At 40.4% G+C, this 22,902-nt stretch overlaps 1 protein-coding gene across 2 annotated transcripts; it reads right to left on the reverse strand.

Annotated features, from left to right (window-relative positions):
• Positions 1-224: 224 nt before the first annotated feature.
• LOC129779108 (facilitated trehalose transporter Tret1-like) lies at positions 225-22,575 on the reverse strand. 2 transcript variants are annotated; one of them, XM_055786378.1, is made up of 5 exons: positions 21,768-22,575; positions 7,201-8,092; positions 7,027-7,143; positions 2,012-2,482; positions 225-1,952 (listed from the first exon to the last, which is right to left on the reverse strand). In XM_055786378.1, exons 1-5 carry the CDS (start codon positions 21,776-21,778, stop codon positions 225-227), a joined length of 3,219 nt encoding a protein of 1,072 aa, XP_055642353.1. In that variant the 5' UTR covers positions 21,779-22,575. The 2 variants fall into 2 exon arrangements, with proteins under 2 accessions (XP_055642353.1, XP_055642354.1); XM_055786379.1 differs by lacking the exon at positions 21,768-22,575 and adding an exon at positions 21,065-21,731.
• Between the last annotated feature and the right edge of the window lie 327 nt (positions 22,576-22,902).

Consider the following 22,902-nt stretch of genomic DNA (forward strand, 5'->3'; position numbering starts at 1 on the left):
CATGAGTCTCGAGGTTTTGGCAGGAGTACTCCCACAAAATGGTCATTTCAACACTGAGTATTTACTACGGCGGTGGTTTAAGATTATGCAATCAGAATTTCAACTATTGATTGTTCAGTTCAAGTTTGCAAATATCATTCTGTTTCTGATGTTGATTTATCGCGTATTTTTCAATGGAAATGTCATCATAAATGAACCTAAACATTAGTTATTTAACAACTGAGCTATATTTTAGTTTCATCGATGTCCACCCGGCTGGCAACGAAGGCTCGATTATCGTGACCTAGAATTTCGTTCAACGCGTTTAAACTTCCCGAATTCTGTCTATGTCTGCCCATCCCGATGGTTAGAAGGCGAGCGTCTTGCTCCATCTGATCTATCTGCTTGAGATCGCTATTGCTGCTCGAGTGCTGCGGCAAAGTCTCACTCTCCGGTTTGTGGCCCATTGTCTCTTGTCGTTTCGACAGGAATTCTTCGAATTTCTTATTGCTATCCCAGCTATTTACATTGAAATCTTTCGGTAACGGTCGTTTGCGCTTGGAATTGGTTTGTTTCGAAGGTGGTGCTGCAATGGTTATGTGCGGTGGTTTCATGCGATGCATGTCGGAAACTTTCCGCTGACGTTGAGGTACTTGAATGGTTGTATTATTGTTTCCTTCCGGAATCGTTGCTTCCAATTGAGGGGGACTAGTCTTTCTGGCGTGAACCGGAGATGCTGTTATTGGGGACAGAGAAGTGGGATATTTACTGGCGGATATCTTTCGGTAGAACTCCACCGTCGTCGGGTCGGGGGCTGAGGATGAAAGTGTATAGGAATGTATAGAACCCTTGGATGAAGTGGTTGAAATTTTTCTGGCCGTTCCATTAGTAACGACAGAATCTTTCGATGTTTTGCGAGATGGCGTTTTCTCCGAACTATGGTTTGAGTGCACACTGAATTGCTGCGATATTTTCCGAATACGTCCAAGATCGTCTTTTAGCGGATGTGACCGAGGCGGTAGAGGAGGCGGAGAAGTGAAGGTCGTTGCCAATCCCCGTGGCTTAGGTTTCGGAGGTGACGATTCAAGGTCGTAATCGTGAATACTGCGTTTACGTGTCGACATAAAGTACTGTTCGATCTCAACAAGGCTTTTCCCTTCCGTTTCAGGAAGCACTTTGTACAGGATGGCAGCACCAATGAATGTGATGGTGGAATAAACCCAAAATGTTCCCGGTAGCGTCAAGGTGGCTAACATTTTTAGGAAGAACTTATTTGCCAAGAAGCCGAATATGTAGCCGGTGGCACCGGCTATGCCGGATGCACCACTACGGATCGAGGGAGCAAACAGCTCACCGATTAGCAGCCACGGAATCAAACGAATTCCCATGTGTGTCAGGAAGGCACTTCCAAGCAGCAGCGTCAAAGGTAACCACAAATATTTGTTTTCGTTGGCATTTGGAATTCTAACCAATACATCTCTAGGGATTGCAGATTTGGCGTATTCGCCGTATCGGATGGTACCGTTCCGTGCATCATCGTAGGTTCCATTCAAATAATAAGGATTGAAATTTTGATCGTCGTAAACCCACTCGGAGGTGAAGTTGTATTCTGCGGTCGGTGTATAATTCATGGCAACGGTTCGATTGTCCGCGAGGGCTGCGAATTGTTCTTCTGGCATAACAATTATTGTATCGGTGTGATTCAGAGGTATCACGCGGATATCTGTTTTGATAGCGGAAACGTTGGCCACAACATTGTTAACTGAGGATCCAGGAATGGACTGTAAGAAGAAGGAGTAGCTCGCGACGGAGAAAAAACAAACCGCACATCCGACTGTCGATATAAATACGAGTGGTCGTTTTCCGCTGTAGTGGACGAGGCAAACGCAGAACAAGGTACCAATTAACTCGGCAACACCCAGCAGAACGGTTGCATAATACTTATCGATCGGAGCCTTCAGGGTATGGAAAATCTGAAAAAAAAAAAACAAATGAAGTGTGACTTTGTTCTGTAGAGTAACAATTTAATTACCTGTACGGCGTATGTTTGAAGCGTTGTCATTCCGGAGAAATGACCGACAAAGAAACAAAGTGCGATAATGGCGAACGGTTGCAGGAACGATCGCGATGCGTACAATTTCACCCGTTCGATGTCCGAGTAATTTTTCTCACGTTCCGCAGTTTTCTGCATGTACCTTTGCATCTCGTAGAACTCGTTCTCAACCTCTTTCTCGGTAACCCAACCACGAAGCCATGCCAGTGCTTGCCGAGCCTGTGTGTGTTTACCTGTTCCAGCCAGCCAGACGGGACTTTCCGGGATGAGAAACAACAACAGGAACGATATAACTGGAATGCAAGCACTACACAATGCGACAGTTCTCCAGCGCAGGAAACTGCCCAGTAGGAATTGGATCAGTACGCCAATAATGACGCAAGTGGAGCCGGTCGTTGCAAGCATTCCCCGGAAGCGTGGTTGGGTTATCTCCGCCACGTATGTGAGGACCTGGAACAGATGAATTGGGATAGATGAGTCATTTGTGTTTGATTCTTAAGATGATCGCGTTTTAATGATTGCTTTCGTCTATCAAATGCGATTCATAATATTGGGTGTATGTGAGTTTGATTCTGGCCTTTTTCGATAGGTTCGTTAGTTGTTTAAATGTGTACTCTCTGTACTGGATACAGAGATTTATTGTAAACCACTGGAATAAGCGTATCATCGGTACTTCGCGTAGCTGCAGATATAAAATAGACCCCATTCGTAGTCCTTAGTCCTTAGTCCTTAGTGCCAACTGGGGTACGAGTAACCAGAGTGAAGATCGGATAACCAACCCCGGTGGGATTTTGGTCATATGCTGACAGAGAAGAGGGCCTATCCGAGTGTTTGTTCACCATGGGTGTGCGGTTCAAAACAGCGTCTGTTCCCCATGTAAGGGGTGGCTGATTACTGTCCTCGTACCAGCGGGTACCGTAAACAGAGCTGTGCACGAAAATTCTCCGGCGAGACTTGGGGTTGGCGCAGGCCTTGCAGGCCATCCTAAAAGTGAAACGCATAGGAAAATTCACTAAAAAAGCCACTCGGACTAGACCCACGCAATAAACACGGACTAGAGCTTGGAAACTCGGGACATGGAACTGCAAGTCTCTTAACATTCTTGCGAGTACCTAAGATTGAGAGCTCCCAATTTGTACATCGTAGCGCTGCAGGAGGTGTGCTGGAATGTTTTGATGGTGCGATCGTTTCGAGGTGGTTATACCATCTACCAGCATTCATCGTGATGGGGAAGATGCAGAAACGGGTGATTGACTGACTCATCTAGTTAGCATCGATGGCGATAAAGAAGAATTATCAAAATCGTCATCGGTGATTTGAACGCTCAGGTTGGCCAAAGAGGAGGAGTTCAGACCGGTAGTTGGCAGGTTCAGCACCCATCCGTGAACCGACGGAAACGGCTCAAGACTTATCGGATTTGCTGCATCTAAGAACATGGCCATACGTAGCAATTTCTTTCCAGCACAACCTCCAATAACGTTACACCTGGAGATCACTTCAGGGAACGGAAACACAAATTGACCACGTTTTGATCGACGGTCGGCACTTTTCAGATATCATCAAAGCCAGAACCTATCGTGGTGCTAAGATTGATTCGGACCTCTACCTGACCATCAAACTGCGTTCTAAACTGTCAGTCGTCAAATACATAAGACATCAGCGTTCACCACGGTACCACCTACAACGACTGCAGGAGCCAAACGTTGCTGCAACATACTCGCAGCTTCATGAAGCTTCGTTACCAGGGGTTGACGAACTGGAGGCTGTTCCCCTCGATGAATGCTGGAACACCCTGAAAGCAGCAATTAGCAATACAGCAAAGACCATCATCGGGTATGAACAACGAGGACAACGGAACGAATGGTTTGACAACGAATGTCGAGCGCTTCTGTGCGAGAAGAATGCATGCTGCAACGAGCAACTCGACAAAATGTGAAACGAATCCGGCTGAAATGAAAATATCTCTTTCGGGGGAAAAGCGCCGCCTGTAAGAGAAAGGGTGTAAGAGGATGGAGTAGCTTTATCGTCTTCGAGAATCACGGAAGTTCTTCAAGAAACTAAACGCCTCGCACCAAGGCTCTCTCCCACGGGCCGAAATGTGCAGGAACAAGGAAGGAGGCATTTTGACGAACGAACGCGAGGTGATCGGAAGATGGATGCAGAACTCCAATGAACACCTGAACGGCGCGCAGGCAGGAGACCAAGACGGCGTTGATGAGGACTACACCGGTGCAGTGAACAACGACGACATATCACCTCCGACGATGGGTGAAGTTACGGAGGCTATAAATCAGCTAATGAACCATAAAGCAGCTAGTTGGGATGGTTTCGAAGCGAATCTTTTCAAGGGAGGCCCGGGAAAACTAGTAGAGTGTATACACCGGTTGATAGCCTGAATCTGGGACACGTAACAGCTACTGGAGAAATGGAAAGAAGGGGTAATCCGTCTCATCTACAATGAAGGTGAGAAGCTGGATTGTGGGAACTACCGTGCAATCACGATCCTGAATGGTATCTACAAAATTCTGTCCCAGATCCTCTTCCGTCTTTTGTCGCCAATAGTAAATAAATTTGTGAGAAGTTATCAGGCCGGATTCTTGCCCGGTTACTCGACGATGGACCAGATTTTTACACTGCGGCAGATTCTCCAAAAGTGCCGCGTGTATCAAGTCCCTACGCACCACATCTTCGTGTCTATGAGAATCAAAGACAAACACGCCTTTCCTCGAAAGCCGACAAGACTGATTCAGGCTACAATGAAAGATGTGCGGTGTAGTATGCGGATCTCAGGTGATCTGTCGAAATCCTTTGAGACTCAAAGGGGGCATCGACAAAGCGATGGACTGTCCTGTCTGCTCTTCAACATGGCGCTAGAAGGTGATATGCGGAGAGCGGGTTTCAACAAGCAGGACACGATTTTCAACAAACCATTTAGTGTTTCGCCGTCTTGTATACCCGGCTGAAACACGAAGCTGGTCAGATTGGGCTGGGTATCAATGCGTCTAACTCTAAATCCATGCTAGAAGGAAAAACTTTTTATTTCGATTTGATGTGCAACGTAAGAACTTCACGACATTCACTAAGACGCGACGCGAGACAAGACAAACACTTATTGTTCTTACTATTTAAACGGTTTGAAAATTACCTTAAATGTCGACCGGTTTCGGGCGCGATGCTGCCCATCTACGGGACAATGTCCGACTCCAGAGTTGAACTTACACCCCGGTACAGAAATGAAAGACGTAGTCCTACGTCAAAAAAAACGAATTTTCTCTCGGTAAACGTAATATAATTATGATTTGTACTTATTTATTAAACGGTTTTGTCTGGCTGTATTGTATGTTTGTGACTTTGTAACTATGTAACTTTGTCTGTAGCGCTATACCACATTAATAGAAATTTCACCCCCTTCCTGTTGACCGTTTGATCTGAAATTTGGAACACATCTGGTGTCATTGTAAAACTGCGTGTTTCATGATCTTGAAAATCCAAGATGGCGGCCGGTACAAAATGGCGGATTATGTACACATTTTCTCAAAATCCCATCAATATGGGTTTTCCCAAAACTTCATCAATATGGGTATCAAATGAAAGGGCTTGACCAGTAGAACACAGTTATTTATGAAAAATGTAAATCAAGGATGGAGGCCGCTTCAATGTGGGTATCAAACGAAAGTGACTGACTAGTAGAACACAGTTATTTATTAAAAATCCAAATCCAAAATGCCGCCACCACAAGATGGCGCCATATATATTTTTTTCACAACCCCATCAATATGAGTATCAAATGAAAAGGTTTAACTGGTAGAACACAGTAGATTATGAAAAATCCAAATTCAAGATGGCCGCAGCCCCCAAATAACTAGTTACTTTTCGAATAGTTTCATTAAGCTTGTCCTGTTTGTATGTATGTTTGAGTGTTTGTAGGATTGTCCCACATTAATTGAAATTTGTCCCCGTTCCTGATCACTGATTGATCTGAAAGTAGGAATATACCTTTAATTCTACTGCCATTATAAAATTGCGTATTCCATGATCTTGAAAAATTCAATTTGGCCGCCGCTAAAAAATGGCTGAATGGCTTGATACACTACATTATGAACAACATACATTCGGAAAGGTCGTCGCCACAAAATGTATTTTTTGCAATCTCCTCAATATCGGTATCAAATTAAATGATACGACTAATAGAATACAGTACATCATAAAAATATTCCGAAGAAAATTAGGTAAGAAATAAACGTTGGATTTCCATTATTGACAGTTAGTTGTTTCAGTAACTGCTACATGTCTAATTATTTTCTAGCTTTTAATACATAAAACCGTATAACAGTTTTTTTTACTTATTTTATTTTCTAGTTTTTAGTAAATTATCTGTATGATTAGTATACTTCTCTACAATAAAGCCATTCAACTTTTTTTAAATTTTTATTTCTTCCCTAACTTTCTTTGGAATATTTTGATGATGTGATATAATGATGACGTAATAGAATACTATTAGTCAAATCATTTCATTTGATACCAATATTGATGGGATTGTGAAAAAATATATATGGCGCCATATTGTGGTGGCGGCCATTTTGGATTTACATTTTTTATAAATAACTGTGTTCTACTAGTCAATTCCTTTCATTTGATATCCATTTTGATGGGGTTCTGAGAAGATATGTAATCTGCCATTATGTAGTGGCCGCCATCTTGGATTTGCATTTTTCATAAATAACTGTGTTCTACTAGTCAAGCCCTTTCATTTGATACCCACATTAGCTGTTCAATATGGAATTATTATACAAATTATTCAAAATTTCCGAAAATCAAAAATTAAATACTCCGGATAATCGGGTCTAAAATTAATCGAATCCCGGATAATCGAGTCTCCGGATAATCGAGTCCGACCTGTATTTCATTTCCTCAACAAGCAAATGTGACAGTCATATTCATTGGATGTCTGAGATCAAACAGTTGATTAGTAAGAAGAGCATGTCAATACTTACGGGGGCTTCGCTGAGACCACCACTGAATCCAGCCAAGGCGAGTCCACAATACAGGAAGTGCACATCGGCGGCAAAGTGGAACAGGAGCCATGATATCAACATGGGAATGTTAACAATCTGCAATTATACCGAACTGAAACAATCGATTACGTACACATCGCCAAATATACGAACCTGCATCGCTCTTCGTCTCCCAATTGGTTGGGCCAACGCCCCGGAAAGCAAACATCCCAGCGGGACACAAATCAGATTGATCGAGCTGAGCCAGGATATTTCCTCTTTGCTAAGTGTGAAATCTTTTTCGATGCTTGGACCTCGTCCTTCGCCGCCTTGAATCGCCGGTATCACGATGGTTGGGAAGCCCAGTGTCATCCCATACCCCAGCAGAAGAATGTTTTTCACACTAACCGCCGTCAACTGGGCCAGCCCGGCTCGATTGAAACACTTATCCTGCTGTTCAAAACTTTCATCTTCCTCTTCGTCATCATCTTCATCATCATTGCAACCCCCCAGGTCAGCTATGTATGAATCTTTGTTGTAATACTCCGTGCTCCCATGCACCAATCCAGGGTGGGCGTGATGAAGCTGTTTCATGAACTCCTGCTTCACATCATGCCCACTCTGATCACTGTCCGGACTCTGCTTCCTGATGGCCAAACCGAACGGATCGGGATCCGCAAATTTCTCCCCCTCGAAGACAAACTTCCTGTTCGGTTTGCCGTATTGCGTTTTCCTCACCGCCAGCTGATACGGGTCTGGATCTGCGAACTTCTCGCCCTCAAAATTCAACTTCGGCTTTTTCCGCTTCTTGTTCCGCTGATCTTTACGCATTTTGGGATCCTTTTTCTTTTTGGTTTTAACGCGCAGTTCCTTAAACTCGGCCTGCAACTCGTGGAAATCTTTGTATTTGCTCGCATCGTATTGCTTATTTTTGCCCTTGTTCAGCTCCCGATAGTTGGAGAAGGCATCACTTAGCTCCGGATTTCGCGGGTCGGAGGTCTCCCTGCTGAGCGCGCGCTTCAACGGAACGCTCACGTGATCGTATAGTTCGGGATTGCTGGTGTATCTGGAAGTATGAAATGAGACTTGTTCAAATGTTGGAGATGATTTCGCAAATTGTTTGCACCGAACAAAGTATTTATCGTATCAGTGAGTCGTAATAGTAATTATTGGGAGAGAATTTCGCGCCCCTTTGAGTGTGTGACAACCCGTTCGAACGCCCCTAAACCCTAGGGTCAACGTCGAATGTTGCGCGCTGTCTAACTGATTTCGCTGCATTCTTAATGCGTCGGTCGATCCGCCAGTAAATAACCGATTGATCGTTTTATTACCCGCTACACCTTCAATCGCATCCCGGCCACGCGCTGCTGTTATTGATTATGCTACTCGCGCGGATGAACGCATGCATCCGAATCCTACTAATTTCAATAAATATTCTACGCGAAGCGTGGCGTTTTCCGTACACCCGCGTCTATCCTTGAGCATGTCTCAAAGCATTTAACCAATCGTACGTTCAACACCTGTAAGAAATCTTCACCTCGATGGTGAGTGTTTTTTCTTCCGACTTTTGAGTTATTTTTTTTGCGGGCTTGAACTCGTCACCATGAAACAGCAAATACTGTCTGGTAATTGATATTGACCGAACAGGCGGATGTGTGGTTATTTTTAGCAGCGAAACCAGAACGTTATTACAGACGATAATACTGATGGTTTCTTCTCTTCCATTGTGCATAATAAAAGATACTCAAGAACGTACACCTCCATTCAGGAAAAATAGCGATCGTACAAATTTCATTGCACATAAATTCCATTCGTTTGGTCTTGGAGTGTAATGTTGTGCTACTTATGTCATGGTTAGTACTGAATACCTGTGGGAAGCAGCAGGGAGAATCAAATTTTTTTTTTTGCGGAATCACCTAGTTTTCAGAATATTTATATTTTCCCCCGCCAGATAGAATTGTGTCAATAAGCTAAATATCGAGGCGATAAATCAGTAGGGACCCATTCAAACTATTTTGTCTTTATATTAAAAAGGAAGTTTCAGACAGCAAATTAGATAGTCACTATCCAAGTGCATAGTATTCCATAGTAGTATGCTTTTAGATCACTTTTTCTTGATGACGTGAGAACCGGCAAGACGTGCTTTTCATGTCTACGTTTTTAGCCGTTCATCTCACGGTTTGTTCCGCCTATAGTATGGTTAGAGTAGGAATAAATACTGTCCTATAGTGTGAATTCAATAGGAAAATGAGTGAAAACAAAGATGGTTTTCACATTTAAACTACGAGTAAACGAAGCGTGAAAGAGATGTGGATATCGACTGTACGCCTCGAGGTGTATGATCTCTGCTCAAATTGAATCAAAAGCTATGATAATTTCAAATCCGTGAATACAATCGGTCCTCTGATTGTATTAACAGATACAAATATAAGGCTTATTCCCAGCTCTCGTCTTGAACTCCGTTTCAGTTGAGCGTTAAGTACACACGAATTAGTCGCTTAGTTGGTTCCTATTACACGCAATCTTATTCCCAATAGAGTGCGCTGTTGATATTTGACTATCTCTTTAGCATCCAATTATTCATTCTCGTGACATCTGACGTCTGTATGGTAAACACTGGTCAGAATCGATTTTGATTTGAATGACTGACTGTAAACGGAACATCTTCTTTTCTCTGGTTTTAAGTTCAATATCAATTGAATTATGCTTTTCAAGGGATGGCAATGAAAAATGTTAAAGAGCATTTGTAGAGATGTCGGAACCTAACCTTATAGACAATTAGCTTATTATATTATTATCGTATCATACATATACTGCCAAGGTTTGCATAGGTTACCAACAACATTAGTGCTGAGAAAACGTTTGTTTCTTGATTTTTTGGCCTAAAAGTGCACATTTCCAATGAAATAATCTGTCTAGTTAGAAAATATTATCAATTATAAAGAGGGCCTACGAGATTTTGTGAAGTAAAACATGCTTGTTCCATTCGGAAAATGCTTACGTCAATTTATGCGGTTAATCAATCGCTTCAATGAACATTTGTGCGTATATCTTGACGTAAGCAGCAGGTTGCTTCGTCTGTACACCTAAACTAGCGTTGTCAGAAAACATTTCATCTTCGGCAGAAAAGATGCCTTTTCGTGTCCTGAAGCGTCAAATGAGCAAATAAAATTATCTGTCTCAAAAGCTTTAAAATGTTTGTATGTATGGGAGCAGACATCTCTTTCTTTGTTTTCATCTCTTTCGGGATGGCACTCAAAAAAAAAATTCCAAACTATGTCAACGGGGATCGAACCAAGCTAGCCGGCTAGAATGGAAGGCTGTTTTACTCGACCACGCAATCCACGTAGCTACTGGTGCTGTTGCGTAAATGCCTGATAGTATTAGGGTAACACGGGGTGATTTGGTAATATGGGGTGATTTGGACCACCCCTTTATCTCAAAAATTTCGGTCAACTTGGATTTTTTATAATGTCATTTCCTTCTATTGTTGAACCGTATGTACCTAAAGTAAAAAAAACTTTGGTAAAACTTCACAAGTAGAGGGAAACGGTAGCATGAACACAGCAAGCACTTTGATCGTCAAAAAATGTGAGTTTTCCGATCGTGGTTTTAAGGTTTTCCCGCTAATTAAACAAACTTTTCGTGTTTTGTGTAGTAAAGTTCTGTTCGCCTACAGAAGAGGAACAATTTGATGTAGCGAAACTGTTAGTTTGATAACAATAAATGAAATTGATTGCATTTTAATTTTTGCATGTTGTGTGGGGTGACATGGACACGTTTCTGTGGGGTGAATTGGTCCTACAAGTTTGTTACTTTTCTTTGGTATAATTGATTCCAGATGCCGCTGAATTACAAAAAGAGGATGGACAGACAACGTTGGAAGGAGAAGGAGCTTGAAAGAGCAACGTAGGCCATCGAGAACGGATTTTCTTTGACCAAGCATCAAAAGTGTTTGAAAATGCTCGACCAACAGTGAAAAGATTCATGCAGAATTCGAGATGGTGTCAATCCAACTTTTCTGGTCTGGAATCAGGCCAAGACACCTGGTATCGATCCCAAAACATTGTTACTGATTGTAACATTATCCCAAAATACTTTACATAAACATAAGTATGTTTTTTTCGATGAAACACACACTGGACCAAATCACCCCACAGACGGTCCAAATCACCCCGCATCAAATTTTAATGTCCAAAAATCATCTCTTTTATTTTATGATATATTTGTTAGATTGAAGCTTTATATAATGATTAAACATTATTTATTGAGAGAAAACAAGTGTATCTCAGTATGCAATGTGACATGTTTTATTCAGACCGTATTGGTTTGGAAATATTAGGCGATTTGTTTAGGTGGTCCAAATTTCCTCCTTTTCCCCTACACCATATTATGAAATTAAGTTGGAGAGTGTTTTCTAAAAGTAAAAAGGAGAGCATAAAAAAGATCTATATCCATCTCGGTCTGGGCCATGTACAGGGTTTTTTCAGATTAAACGCTCACGCAAAAAAAATCGAATAGCTCCTTATAATTTTTTTTTCGCTCCGTCGATGGTAACAGTGCATTCCCCACTTCGGGACGATACTATTCGGCTACTCGTTCAGTCTGATGTACAATTTACAAGAACGCATATTATTAGTGAAATCATATTACTCGAGCAACCGAAGCCTTAATGAAACTTTGTCCTCTTATGGTAAGAATATCAACATTTCTCGACGTCGATTATTTTCTCTGGGGGTACGTGAAGGACCGTTGCTATGTTAATAAGCCACAAAATTTGGAGGAGCTTAAAGGGGAAATAACTTCGATTTTCAATAGCATCGACGTCGTAATGTTACAGTTGTGCATGAAGAATTCACCGTTTAAAACGCGTTATCGAAAAAAGGGGTGGTCACATCGAAAATGACCTCAAATAAGCTTTATTTTCGCTTTTTAAAAATAAAAATCGGTTCACTTTTGTGGAAGTTATTAAAATTTGTTGCGTGAGCGTTTAATCTTAAAGACCCTGTATTTGGAAAACTATACGAAAAGCTTTCTTATGCTTTCATTTCAATGTGTCTCCTGTTTCGCTCACTCATATTGACTCATATTAGCTCAAGCATAAATATTGGGTTGGGGAAAAAAATGTCGTATATTGTCAATATATGGCAACACTTAAACATATCTTGTGTTGTACTTATCGCATCGGGTCATACTATACGGCTATTTAAAGACGACAATGCTACAAGTGTCGTTTTGACAGTGTTGTGATTGTCCTTTTCAGTCTCAAGTTAGAGCGCGTCAAAGATGGAGTCCACCAAGCAAGAAGTTCGCCATATTTTACTTTTTACTATCTGCGAGGTAAAACTGCAATGAAGGCGGCCGAAAAAAATCATGTAGTTTATGGACCCGATACAGTAACAATTCGCACAGCACAGCGTTGGTTTGATCGATTTCGTTCTGGTGTAGTGGCTGTCGAAGATACACCTCGTACTGGTAGGCCAATCGTCGTGGAAACCGATAAAATCGTTGAAATCATCCAGGTGGACCGGCTTGTGAGAACTCGCTCGATTGGCCAGGAACTGGGTATAGACCATAAAACCGTTTGGAACCATTTGCAGAAGATTGGATTCCAAAAAAAGCTGGATGTATGGGTGCCACACGAGTTGACGCAAAAAAATCTTTTAGACCGAATCAACGCCTGCGATGCACTGCTGAAACGGAACGAACTCGACCCATTTTTGAAGGTGGTGACTGGTGATGCAAAGTGGATCACGTACGACAACCTAAAGCGAAAAAAGTCGTGGTCGAAGCGCGGTGAGCCGGCCCAAACCATCGCCAAGCCCGGATTGACGGCCAGGAAGGTTTGCTGTGTGTTTGGTGGGATTGGAAGGGAATCATCCACTATGAGCTGCTCAGCTATGGCCAGACCCTCAACTCGGTTCTCTACTGTGAGCAGCTTGACCGTTTGAAGCAGGCGATTGACCAGAAGCGGCCAGAAATGATCAATAGGAATGGAGTTGTTTTCCACCAGGACAACGCTCGGCCTCACACATCTTTGATGACCCGCCAGAAGCTACCTATTACATCCACCGTATAGTCTGGACCTGGCTCCAAGTGATTATCATCTCTTCCGGTCCATGCAAAACGCTCTTGGTGATACTAAGTTGGCCTCAAAAGAGGCTTGCGAAAACTGGCTGTCTGAGTTTTTTGCAAATAAGGAGGGGTTGTTTCATAAGGGAGGGATAATGAAGTTGCCTTCTAAATGGCAAAAAGTTTGCGAACAAAACGGCGCATATTTGCCTTAAATTGGATAATTTTAAGTATGTTAAATAAAGCGTCAAATTTCGATCAGAAATACGACATTTCTTTTTCCCCAACCCTATCTTATACCAATGATAATTCTGTATTGGGGAGTAGCGCATTTTCTGTTATTTTTGAGCTCATTTTATGTAATGTCATCTCGACGACAAAACATGTGCTAAAAATAAATTTTGGGTGCAGCAAAAAAAATAGTATTTACGTTTTCGATGATAGTCAAACCGTTGGTAGTTTCAGAGGATGTCGAAAAAACAAGTAGATTTGCAACATATTTCATGAAATGTCTGGAAGAGGTGCTCTGGACTTGTTCCGAGTCTATGATAGTTCCGACACGGAGGGAGAAAAATAATTCAATTCACCGACCAAGTTTCTCGAACCAATAGTATTTTGATTGCATTACTAATCTAATTATTTTCATTATCAACTTGAAATTTCAGATGCAGAATTTTTAAATAATTATGATATAAAAAAACGAGATTGCTTCTCTACATTCATCGCGAGAATACTAGTTATAAGAGCAGTGTTCCAATGTTTTCTTATATTCATCTGTTAGTAACTACGTCAATCATGCGTTCAAACTGTGATTATCCCAAAACGTTTTTTTTTTCAAAATAGCTCAAATGTTTTCGAACAAAACATGTTTGTTTGCATGCTGAGCATACATATTACATTCCGTTGAATGCGTAGCAACGAATAATTTGGTACCTGGAATATGCGGACTCTATTCGAACCAGCATGCGTGGGTATTCTGGCGAAAGAGCTGCGGAAGGAGAATGTCAAGGTTCCGGCCGCCCAAGAAGTGCGCTGGTCTGGTATACCGAAGTTCTCGGATGGAGACCCGATGGGAGGGCACCTAGTTTATGGTAACGTAACGTGCGTCGGTTTCGTGCTACTGATCAACAGATGAAGCGTGTCATTAGGGTGGAGGCCCGTCAGCAACCATTTATGCGTTGTTACTTACTGAATAATAATCGTCGGTCGCAATAGGTTGCCCGTGTCAAATATTTTCTGTTTAGTGTGTAAGTAAAATTTTGTATTGTTGTGACTGGTCTAATTGTCGTTAAATGTAAACACTTTGATTGAATAGCTATATGACATCAGGCCGACGTGGTTCAACATCAGTCGGAAAAGACATCAGTCAGAATTGATAAATGTCCTTCCGGAAGAAATGAGAGGAATGGGAGGAAAAAAAGGAGCTGAATGAGAGGTAAGAAGGTCACCTGGAAGGAGATGTTGGATTGACTTAGTCCGGAGCCAGGAAAGAATTAGCAAGTTAAGACGTTGGAAGGAAAAGCCATTGAGAAGTGATTGAAAGATAAGTTGTGGGAAGCTGAAAATCTAGAAAAGAGAGAATTGTGAAAATGAGAAGTGAGTGCTAGAGTGAATGGAAAGTAGTAGAGAGAGAAGACCTCTTACTGATCTCGTCAATCGCACCTTGAGCAATGCTACATCATCTTCAGTTGTCCTCCGGACAAACTCCGACCGTCTACCAACACGTTCCAAAGTGACGCTTTTTCTCAGTACCAAGGTTCCAGAGCATCACTCATCAAGACAGAATGCCTCCTTCCTCCTTACTGAAAATGTTCCGGAGTTTTGGGAGTACTGGCCCCTTCTGAAGCAATACACTTTACCAACAAATAATCCAGTCATCGAAATACTTTCTATAGCAGTATTTAGGAATTGATTTCAGTTCACGCAGCGAGTTCGCTTTTATGTGATCAGCGCAGCCAAAACGGGTCCCACGAAGCGGTAATTTGAGTTTCGGAGAAAGGAAAAAGTCACACGGGGCCATATCTGAAGAGCACGGTGCTGGTTCAATTACATACGTGCCATTTTAGGTCAAAAGTTCGTTCACAATGATCGATCGATTAGCTAACGCATTATCGTGGAGCAAAATCCAAGTGTTAATCCAAGTGGAGCAAAATCCAAGTGGAGCAAAATCCAATTGGCGTTGTTTCGATCGATAACGGAAGTGCGCCAGAGATTTGTGTTTCATATGTTCTGAGTTCGCGTGAATGTGAATGAGGTTGCGTTATTGAACCACAATCTCTTTAGCCTCTCCAAGCCTTTTACTTGCGGAGATGACTTTCTGCCTGTGTGCAAACTGGAAAGCGATTGACACTGGAAATGTGGAACGAAGAGAGAATCATTTCTGACAAACATTGAGATCATTGTTCATTGGCCGCACAAGGTAAAATTTGCTGGAATGCGAGCGTTGAAGGCTTCTGAAGAATTTACCGTATAACATTCATGAGTAGCAACAGGTACCGTTTTACAAAGCTTCAAAATAAGAATGATAAAATTGAACAATAATTGAATTACTATTCCCACAAAATGAAACCTGGCTTTTGGATGTAATAAGTGCTATACCTAGCGGTCAATCTGTTCCCAAAACGAATGTAACCTTTTTTGTTGTTACCATGACTTGGAGCAATCCCACTATACTCAAATGAACACAAAAACTGGAAACCACCATCAGCTTGGGATCATTTTGCCAAATCTCGATAAAGGCAACTGTTCGAGCAAACTCTCTTCTATTTCGCAAGTCATGCATCCCAATAATTCAAATGTTTAAGCCGGCTTATTAACTCCAGCTATTCCGACAATATCTAAAAATAGGACATTCGAATATCTACAGTGATGCAACGGTGATACACAGAGAGCTGTTATTATGAACTGACAAGCTTGAAGATGTAATTTGTAATGTTTTTATCGACAAGATATTCGTCTAACGTATGAATACATTCGTTTCGTTCGTTTATGGCGGGTTTACATTAGGGAGATCTATAGCTATAGATGGATTTATTCACCCAAAAATAGATGTAAACGGGTGAGAATATATATGATACACTTCTTCGAGGTATAAATGTATAGGATGAATAGAATAAATTCAGGCATATGTAAACGCTGGGGAATTTCTCACTGGTGAGAAATCACTGAAGTTGGATGCAGTTCCACTTCAGGTGAATAAATTCACCAAAAATATGAATATATTCATATTTCATATAAGTTCGCGCTAGTGTAAACGGTGGATGCGATTTCTATAAATATCATCATATTTCATCACATGAATATATCACTAGTCTAAACCCACCCTTAGATACCACGCCATATCTATTCAACTTAATGGCAAGAACAAAAGTAATGGGGGTTGGGGGTAGATAACACTAAAGATCTAAACGAGTGGTTTATTCTGAAGGAACAGAACCTAACGTGAATTGGAAAGAAGCAGCAATGGTTTGTGAGTGTATAGGTAAAATTATCTGAAGATTATCTATTCTCTTATTCACCTTCTTCGCAATATTGTGAATAAACAAATCTGAGCGCGTTATTATTATGGAATTTACGCATTTTATGTATCCGTGACAATGCCGCATTGACGTATTTGACCGATATCAGCGTCACTAATTTTTTAAATCAAAATGGTAGGGAAAGTGGGGGCAGAGTGGTCACCCTAAGAAATATCGTCCACATGCCGCTTCAATCCGCGTTTCTCGAAGAAGCTAAACTAATTGTTGTTCTTGACCTGGAGGTAAAATGGTCCTCTGTTGGGGGCAAAGTGGTCTTTTATTATGCTAAATGGGATAAATTTAAGCGTTTTTTTCTTCCAAATTTGTTTAAATTATTATTGAAATAGAGCAATTCCAAATGAAATCGACAAATGACAAAACATGAGTATTTTTAATTCGGATGAAAGTTTGTATTTCGTTTGGGTTGGAGGAAATATGAGTGTTCCACAGCAATTGGAAATGTTTTCGGCTCGAGTGTAACTTTCGAATAGAGCGTATCGATTTTAGTTAGAGAAATGAGTCGCGAGTCGTATGAAATAGTGTCTTAGAAAGAGTTATAGAGTATTGATGTTAAAATGTGAAGAAAATATACAGTGAGAAAAAAAATATTAAAAAAATTTATGAAAAAAAACATTATTTTTCATTAACTAAAACATGTATTTTTGAATAATTAAAAAAAAAACATATAAAATAGAAGTCATGTAGAAAATTCAGAAAAAGAAAAAAAAAACTCATTATCAATCTCCTTCTCAATGCCATTATCGAGATATTTAAAAAAAATATTTGTAATCAATTGTTTTTTATAGTGAATATGCCTTTTTAATATGTTTGTCGTGTTATACCGTCATGTTCATGAAATTTTATGAATTTGCCCATAATTTCCAACAACTTTTCTAAATACATCATTATGGTAAAATTATATGTTTAGGATTCACGTTGAAAACATTTGAAAACATGTGGGTTAAACGTAGCGATATTAAAAAAAATCTTTTTTCATCTTAATACAAACTGTTAACATATTACTCGTGCTGCACAATCAAACACGAGCAGTTTTCAAAGAATACAGTCATACCTCGATATAAGGCAACCTCGACATAACGTAACTTTTTAAGATATAAATACAAACAATACAGAAATAGTTTTTGGAGTATGTTTAGTAAGTTTGCAAACAAATGAGTACCGTAAAATGGTGTAGCATTAGTAGTTTTCATTTTGGATCTCAATTTAATTTTTTGATAAAAAGGAGCTTGTGGAAAAGCAATGTACGGATTGTTTCATATTACAGTCCACGACAATTTCCCTTATGAAATACGCATACCTTCAACCTGATATTCTTGGGCGGTCTTTCCAGTTAGTATTATTACGGCATTTTTTTGAACTTTTTGCATAACTTTGAACATGTTCCAAGAACAAAATTCAGAGGAATTTCCAAAATTTCCACAATTTCTCATTAATACAACAGAAATAACGGACGGCGCCAGTGGTAGTGTGGTTAGCATAACAGCCTCACAATCCGGTAGGCCTGGTTTCCCAGCTGGAGTCGCTGCGATTTTCTGAGATGAAAAATCTCTGGTTACGTCTTGCTCCGACAGGAAAGTAAAAGAAGTTGACCCGGCTTATGAGTCGCCTCCCTGATGTCGATGATTGGTACTGAAGTGGCGGAAATAGGCCGACAAAAAATAAGCAAAGATAAAAAAACAACATAAATCATAACAAAATAACTCATTGGCAAGCTAGCATAGCAATGATTTTGCTCATTTATCTATAGTTAAAAATAAGGTTTGATTACTGAAATGCCAGGTTTTTGTTTTCAAATTCAATTAATATTTACTCATAACATTAATTTATACTCAAAGTTACACAAAAAAAAAAATGGGTGGTTATATATATGATATAACTGCAGGGTTGACGTGGAACTACCATTGTCTTAGTGAGCATTTGTGTTGTATTGATAAAATTATCGATCGAATGAAACAATTTTCGATTTCAATTGAATTCAACATATTTGCTTTGTAAGTAAAAAGATTGAACAGTTGCTATGTAAGATCAATTCATGTACTGTGTTCTTCGTTACAAGTAAATTTGATGATCGTCCTTTTACGTTTGGTATGATGCCTGGACTACCAAACAGGTGAAGGGAAGAATTGTCAAACGATCATTGTATTTTACATTTCCCTCTGAAATTTTTGCATCTCTCATGTTTACGTAATTGTCGAACCGCGAAACTTCATTCACCTCTAGTATCTGAAATGACGATTTTCCCAGGCTTCTCAGTTTAGAAGTACGTTTTATAGAAACATATTTCGGTCTGCACAATGACAAGCGAGCACAAAAGTACTCGCAGCTTGTATATATTCGCAAAGCGGATTCCCCCAGGTACATTGGTTTTGGAGTCCGTGTTAGGGAAACACAGCTCGGAGGGAACAAAAATACCCCCTACTTGCAAGTATCTTTGCATAGCGGTTTTTCACAGGTACATCGATTTTTAAGTCTGTGTTGGAGAAACCGTAAATCGGGCAATCAAAACTTGGTAATTAGGGCGTTTAGATAACGCTTCACATTTTACAGTTATTCAATTGTTTATCTCATAAAAGATAACATTTTATTAATTGTGATAGACGCGTAGAAATAATTCCTATCAATTGATGCAAACATCTTTCCGATCTATTAAGAAATGTTCGAGATATAAACAATCGAAATCTTTCATTTTTTCCTGCCTGTTCTGTGTTTAGGATTTCATTTCACCCCCATATATTCCGGTTAAACGTAGTCTCACGTCAATAAATTTCCAGAAGTTGATGATGACAACCGATTACGCTTTGCTTCGTAAACCAGGCTAACTTCAGAGAACAGTCTTCGCTGAATACTACTGCAAGGAGCTGAAAGGTAAACTCTAGCAATCTTTGCCCTCGATTGACGGCTTAGATTTCAATGGCCACCAAATTTAGATTCGAATGCAAACGTGATTCACATTTCGTGTCGTGAGTTTCGTGTATAAGGTATGATTCAGTTTCGTCTCTTTTGTTTCATTTACATGTCTTGAAGATGACGATGAGCTGTTACTCTCAGAAAATTCGTCGCAAGATATTTTATGTACTCCAATAACATTGCCAGCAAGACTGTTTACGTTTCAAGAACTCTTAAATTGTCTGACTTGATCCTCGGATCTAAAAGGGTTTCAATTAAGTAATTCTGATCTTCTCCTAAGTAGTTGAATCCTTATCAGAAAAAAACCCTGTTGAAGATTACTTGCAGAAAACTTGAATCTCTATTAAAGGATATCCACGGACACGGGAGATTTATTCATAGTTCATTATTTTTATGCAAACATGTGTTTATTTCTTCTAAAATGTAATCCTTTATTCGCTTCATGCGCTTCATGCAGTGTCATCCAGTTTCGTATTCGCAAATAAAAAGCCGGTATCGGATAGCTACTGTCCGTTTCACCACTAATTGATATTAATTTCACTTCAATTTTTTCAGACCTTTTTCTCTACTGAGAACTGATCATGTTTGTCTACGAAAATTATCTTAAATGGGCATAAGAAAGATTTATAAAGATTTATAAGATTTATATTGATACAGCTATTCCATGGCAAACCGATATAGTGGTCCTCAGATTTTCGTCAAAAGTGGTAATTTTGTTCTTTATCGCAAAACATTAGACCTGTATTTTTCATTTTTTTATAAGGTTGCCTATTTCCATTTTAGGGTGGTCCGAAAAATCATTTTTTCCACATTTCCTAAAAAGGACTTTTTTCAAAAATTCATAACTTTTGAACCACTTAACCGATTTCGATGATCAACATATCAAATTGAAGCCTATGAGCTAGTCTTATTGAACTAGCAAAAAATATGGATCTTACTTTCGTAATTATTGATTGTAGACGTTTTCTATTGTATTCATGACTTTGGACTAGAGGGCGCTATATTTTTTATATTTTTTCTTGAAAGCTGAGGATTTTTTACATAGCATATCTCGATATGAGAGATGCTTTTTTTTCATTTCTGAGATATGATTTTCCCAAGTTAACCGATGATTCGAAAAAACAATTTTCCCCCATAAAAAGTTACAGACATTACAGAGTTACAGAGTTCGGCAATTCAGAGATATAATAAAAATAAAATGTCGAGAAAATGAATTTCAAAGTCGTCAAAGAAAGTCAAAGTAAAAAAAAGACAAAGAAAATTCACCCGGTTTGTACTGACACACAAGTGTTTTAGAAATAATAATCAAAATACAATTAGGGCGCGTTTTTTAAAATCTAAACTTAGTACTAATTTTACAATTACTTTGGTACGTTGAGATAACGATGGTTCTCTAGGAACGTTATCTAAGGAGAAGAAGATATCTCACTAAAAGGAGTTTACAGAGCGAAATATTCCACAGAAATCGCTGTCACGTGATACTTCTGTAGCAGTTCAGTTTCGTGATTAACTAGTCATACCTTCAAGCGTTAATTTTCGCGACAAATTTCACGATGAGAAATCACGTTGAAATTGCTAGTTTCTCAGACTTTTTATGAGCGTTTTCTCTTCATAATATTTTCCTTGTGATGTTTATAATCGTTTAATATCTGGATCCGAATGGAGCTTCCCTCCAATCTCGTGGGAGCAATCTATCGTAATTCATTCGTTGTGTGTCGCGTCGATTATCTGTACGTGATTTCAGATGCAAAACTTATAGTTGGCTGTAAAATCATCCGAGACGTTATTGTATGAGCAATAACATAACTGTTTACAACCCACGAAGTCCATACAGATACCTCCGGGGACCAGCGGATAATCGTCGTAAAGCAGATTCAAAACAACCAAAATTCATGCATTCGTCTGATCTCAGTTGTGTCCAACATTGTTTTATCCATCGCAACCTCCAAGTGAACCGTTACATAAACCCCGCGCACATCGCGTTTTCCAAAAATGTACATCCTGTTACGGGGATCGTCCGTTCCGTCGTATCTGTCTCGGTTAATCAATACACATATGTCACAACGCGTGGAGCGTACTCCAACGCTCCTAATTAGCTTATTTATACTCAATTGAGCTGTCACATATTTTTTGCACCAGTTATGGCATATCCTTAACGTCTTCCCTTGTTCGTTACGACCTTGGCGTAGGTCCCCGTCGCGGTGAATCTAGCAGGGGACTTACTTGGCTTCCATGTGTGGCAAATCGTTTTTCCTAGTTTCACTCTTACTGGGTTAATAGAACTATCACTTGTGGTCTTCTTCCGGTAGGTTCTCGGTATTCCCGATGTTCGGGCACTGCTTTCCGCCCCACTGATCGAATATCACTGAATCTCGAGCGCAACAATAATATCCTCACTGGCAAGTTGAATTTGGTCTCCTGTTTGTTCATCAACTTTTGTGCACTCTTGTTGGAGCAATCAATTATTCTCATTGCGCGATTGTACGATCGGCAACGGTATCAGACTAGAGAAGGAAGAAAAGTGACCGGTCGCAGGACTGCGGCGGCGGCCCCAAAAAGATTTTTGTGAAGATCACCGTCCGTTGCGAATATATTATGTACACAAGAGTGCGCCAAAAAACACCACGATCACGATCAAAGTAACATCCACGGGTCGGACGCGTTATCGGCCAAAGCACACGGGGCTCCCAGGCTCGTGCCCACGCATTCTACGCGCGTAGCAATCGATAACAATTCGATTGACCTTCCCGCGGAATGTGCACTTGTACGGAACTACCGATCGATCGAGTATGAATTTAGCCGCCACGGCGATGGCGGTGCAGCCGGTGAACGAGATGGAAGCGATCGCGCGGCTTTTGCTTGTCGCTGATCTTGTTCGACAGCGCTAACTGTGCCGAATGTTTGTTGTTCTGCTTAGCGCGATTGGTTTTGGACTCAGGTAATCAGCGTTCTGCCAACTGATGAGCCGCTGATGGAGGAAGTGGTATGGAGGATAGTGGGTTGCGCTGTGTGCTGTTATGGTTAAAATTATCGGCAAACGCAGTCGAATAGTTTTTCCCAATGTTTTTCTGCTGTTTGATGTTTCAGCATCCGATAAGAGCGCGTGTTAATATTACAGGTGAAATAAAACTTGATTGTGCAAACACCATCGTAAATTTCAAATGCAACTGTCAACTGTGCGCCTTCTGTCGACCTTGGTCCGATACCGAGCGATCGGGAAGTACTATCAAAACCTTGAAACCCGTGTGGGGGTTTCCACCTGGTTTCCCTGAACTATGCTCGTGGGATGCTGGACTGTTGTGTCTTTACTGTCGGTTGTGAAATGCACGCGGTGATTTATTCATCTCCAGCATGTGAT

The sequence above is a fragment of the Toxorhynchites rutilus genome, chromosome 3, assembly GCF_029784135.1.
Source record: "Toxorhynchites rutilus septentrionalis strain SRP chromosome 3, ASM2978413v1, whole genome shotgun sequence".
NCBI classification, from domain to species: Eukaryota; Metazoa; Arthropoda; class Insecta; order Diptera; family Culicidae; genus Toxorhynchites; species Toxorhynchites rutilus.

Excerpts from the sequence above, each read along its gene's own strand:
- LOC129779108 (XM_055786378.1), bottom strand. Across the intron at positions 7,144-7,200 it reads GGAGACGAAGAGCGATGCAG|ATTGTTAACATTCCCATGTT; the intron begins GTTCGTATATTT and ends GTATAATTGCAG. Across the intron at positions 2,483-7,026 it reads GTGGTCTCAGCGAAGCCCCC|GTCCTCACATACGTGGCGGA; the intron begins GTAAGTATTGAC and ends CATCTGTTCCAG.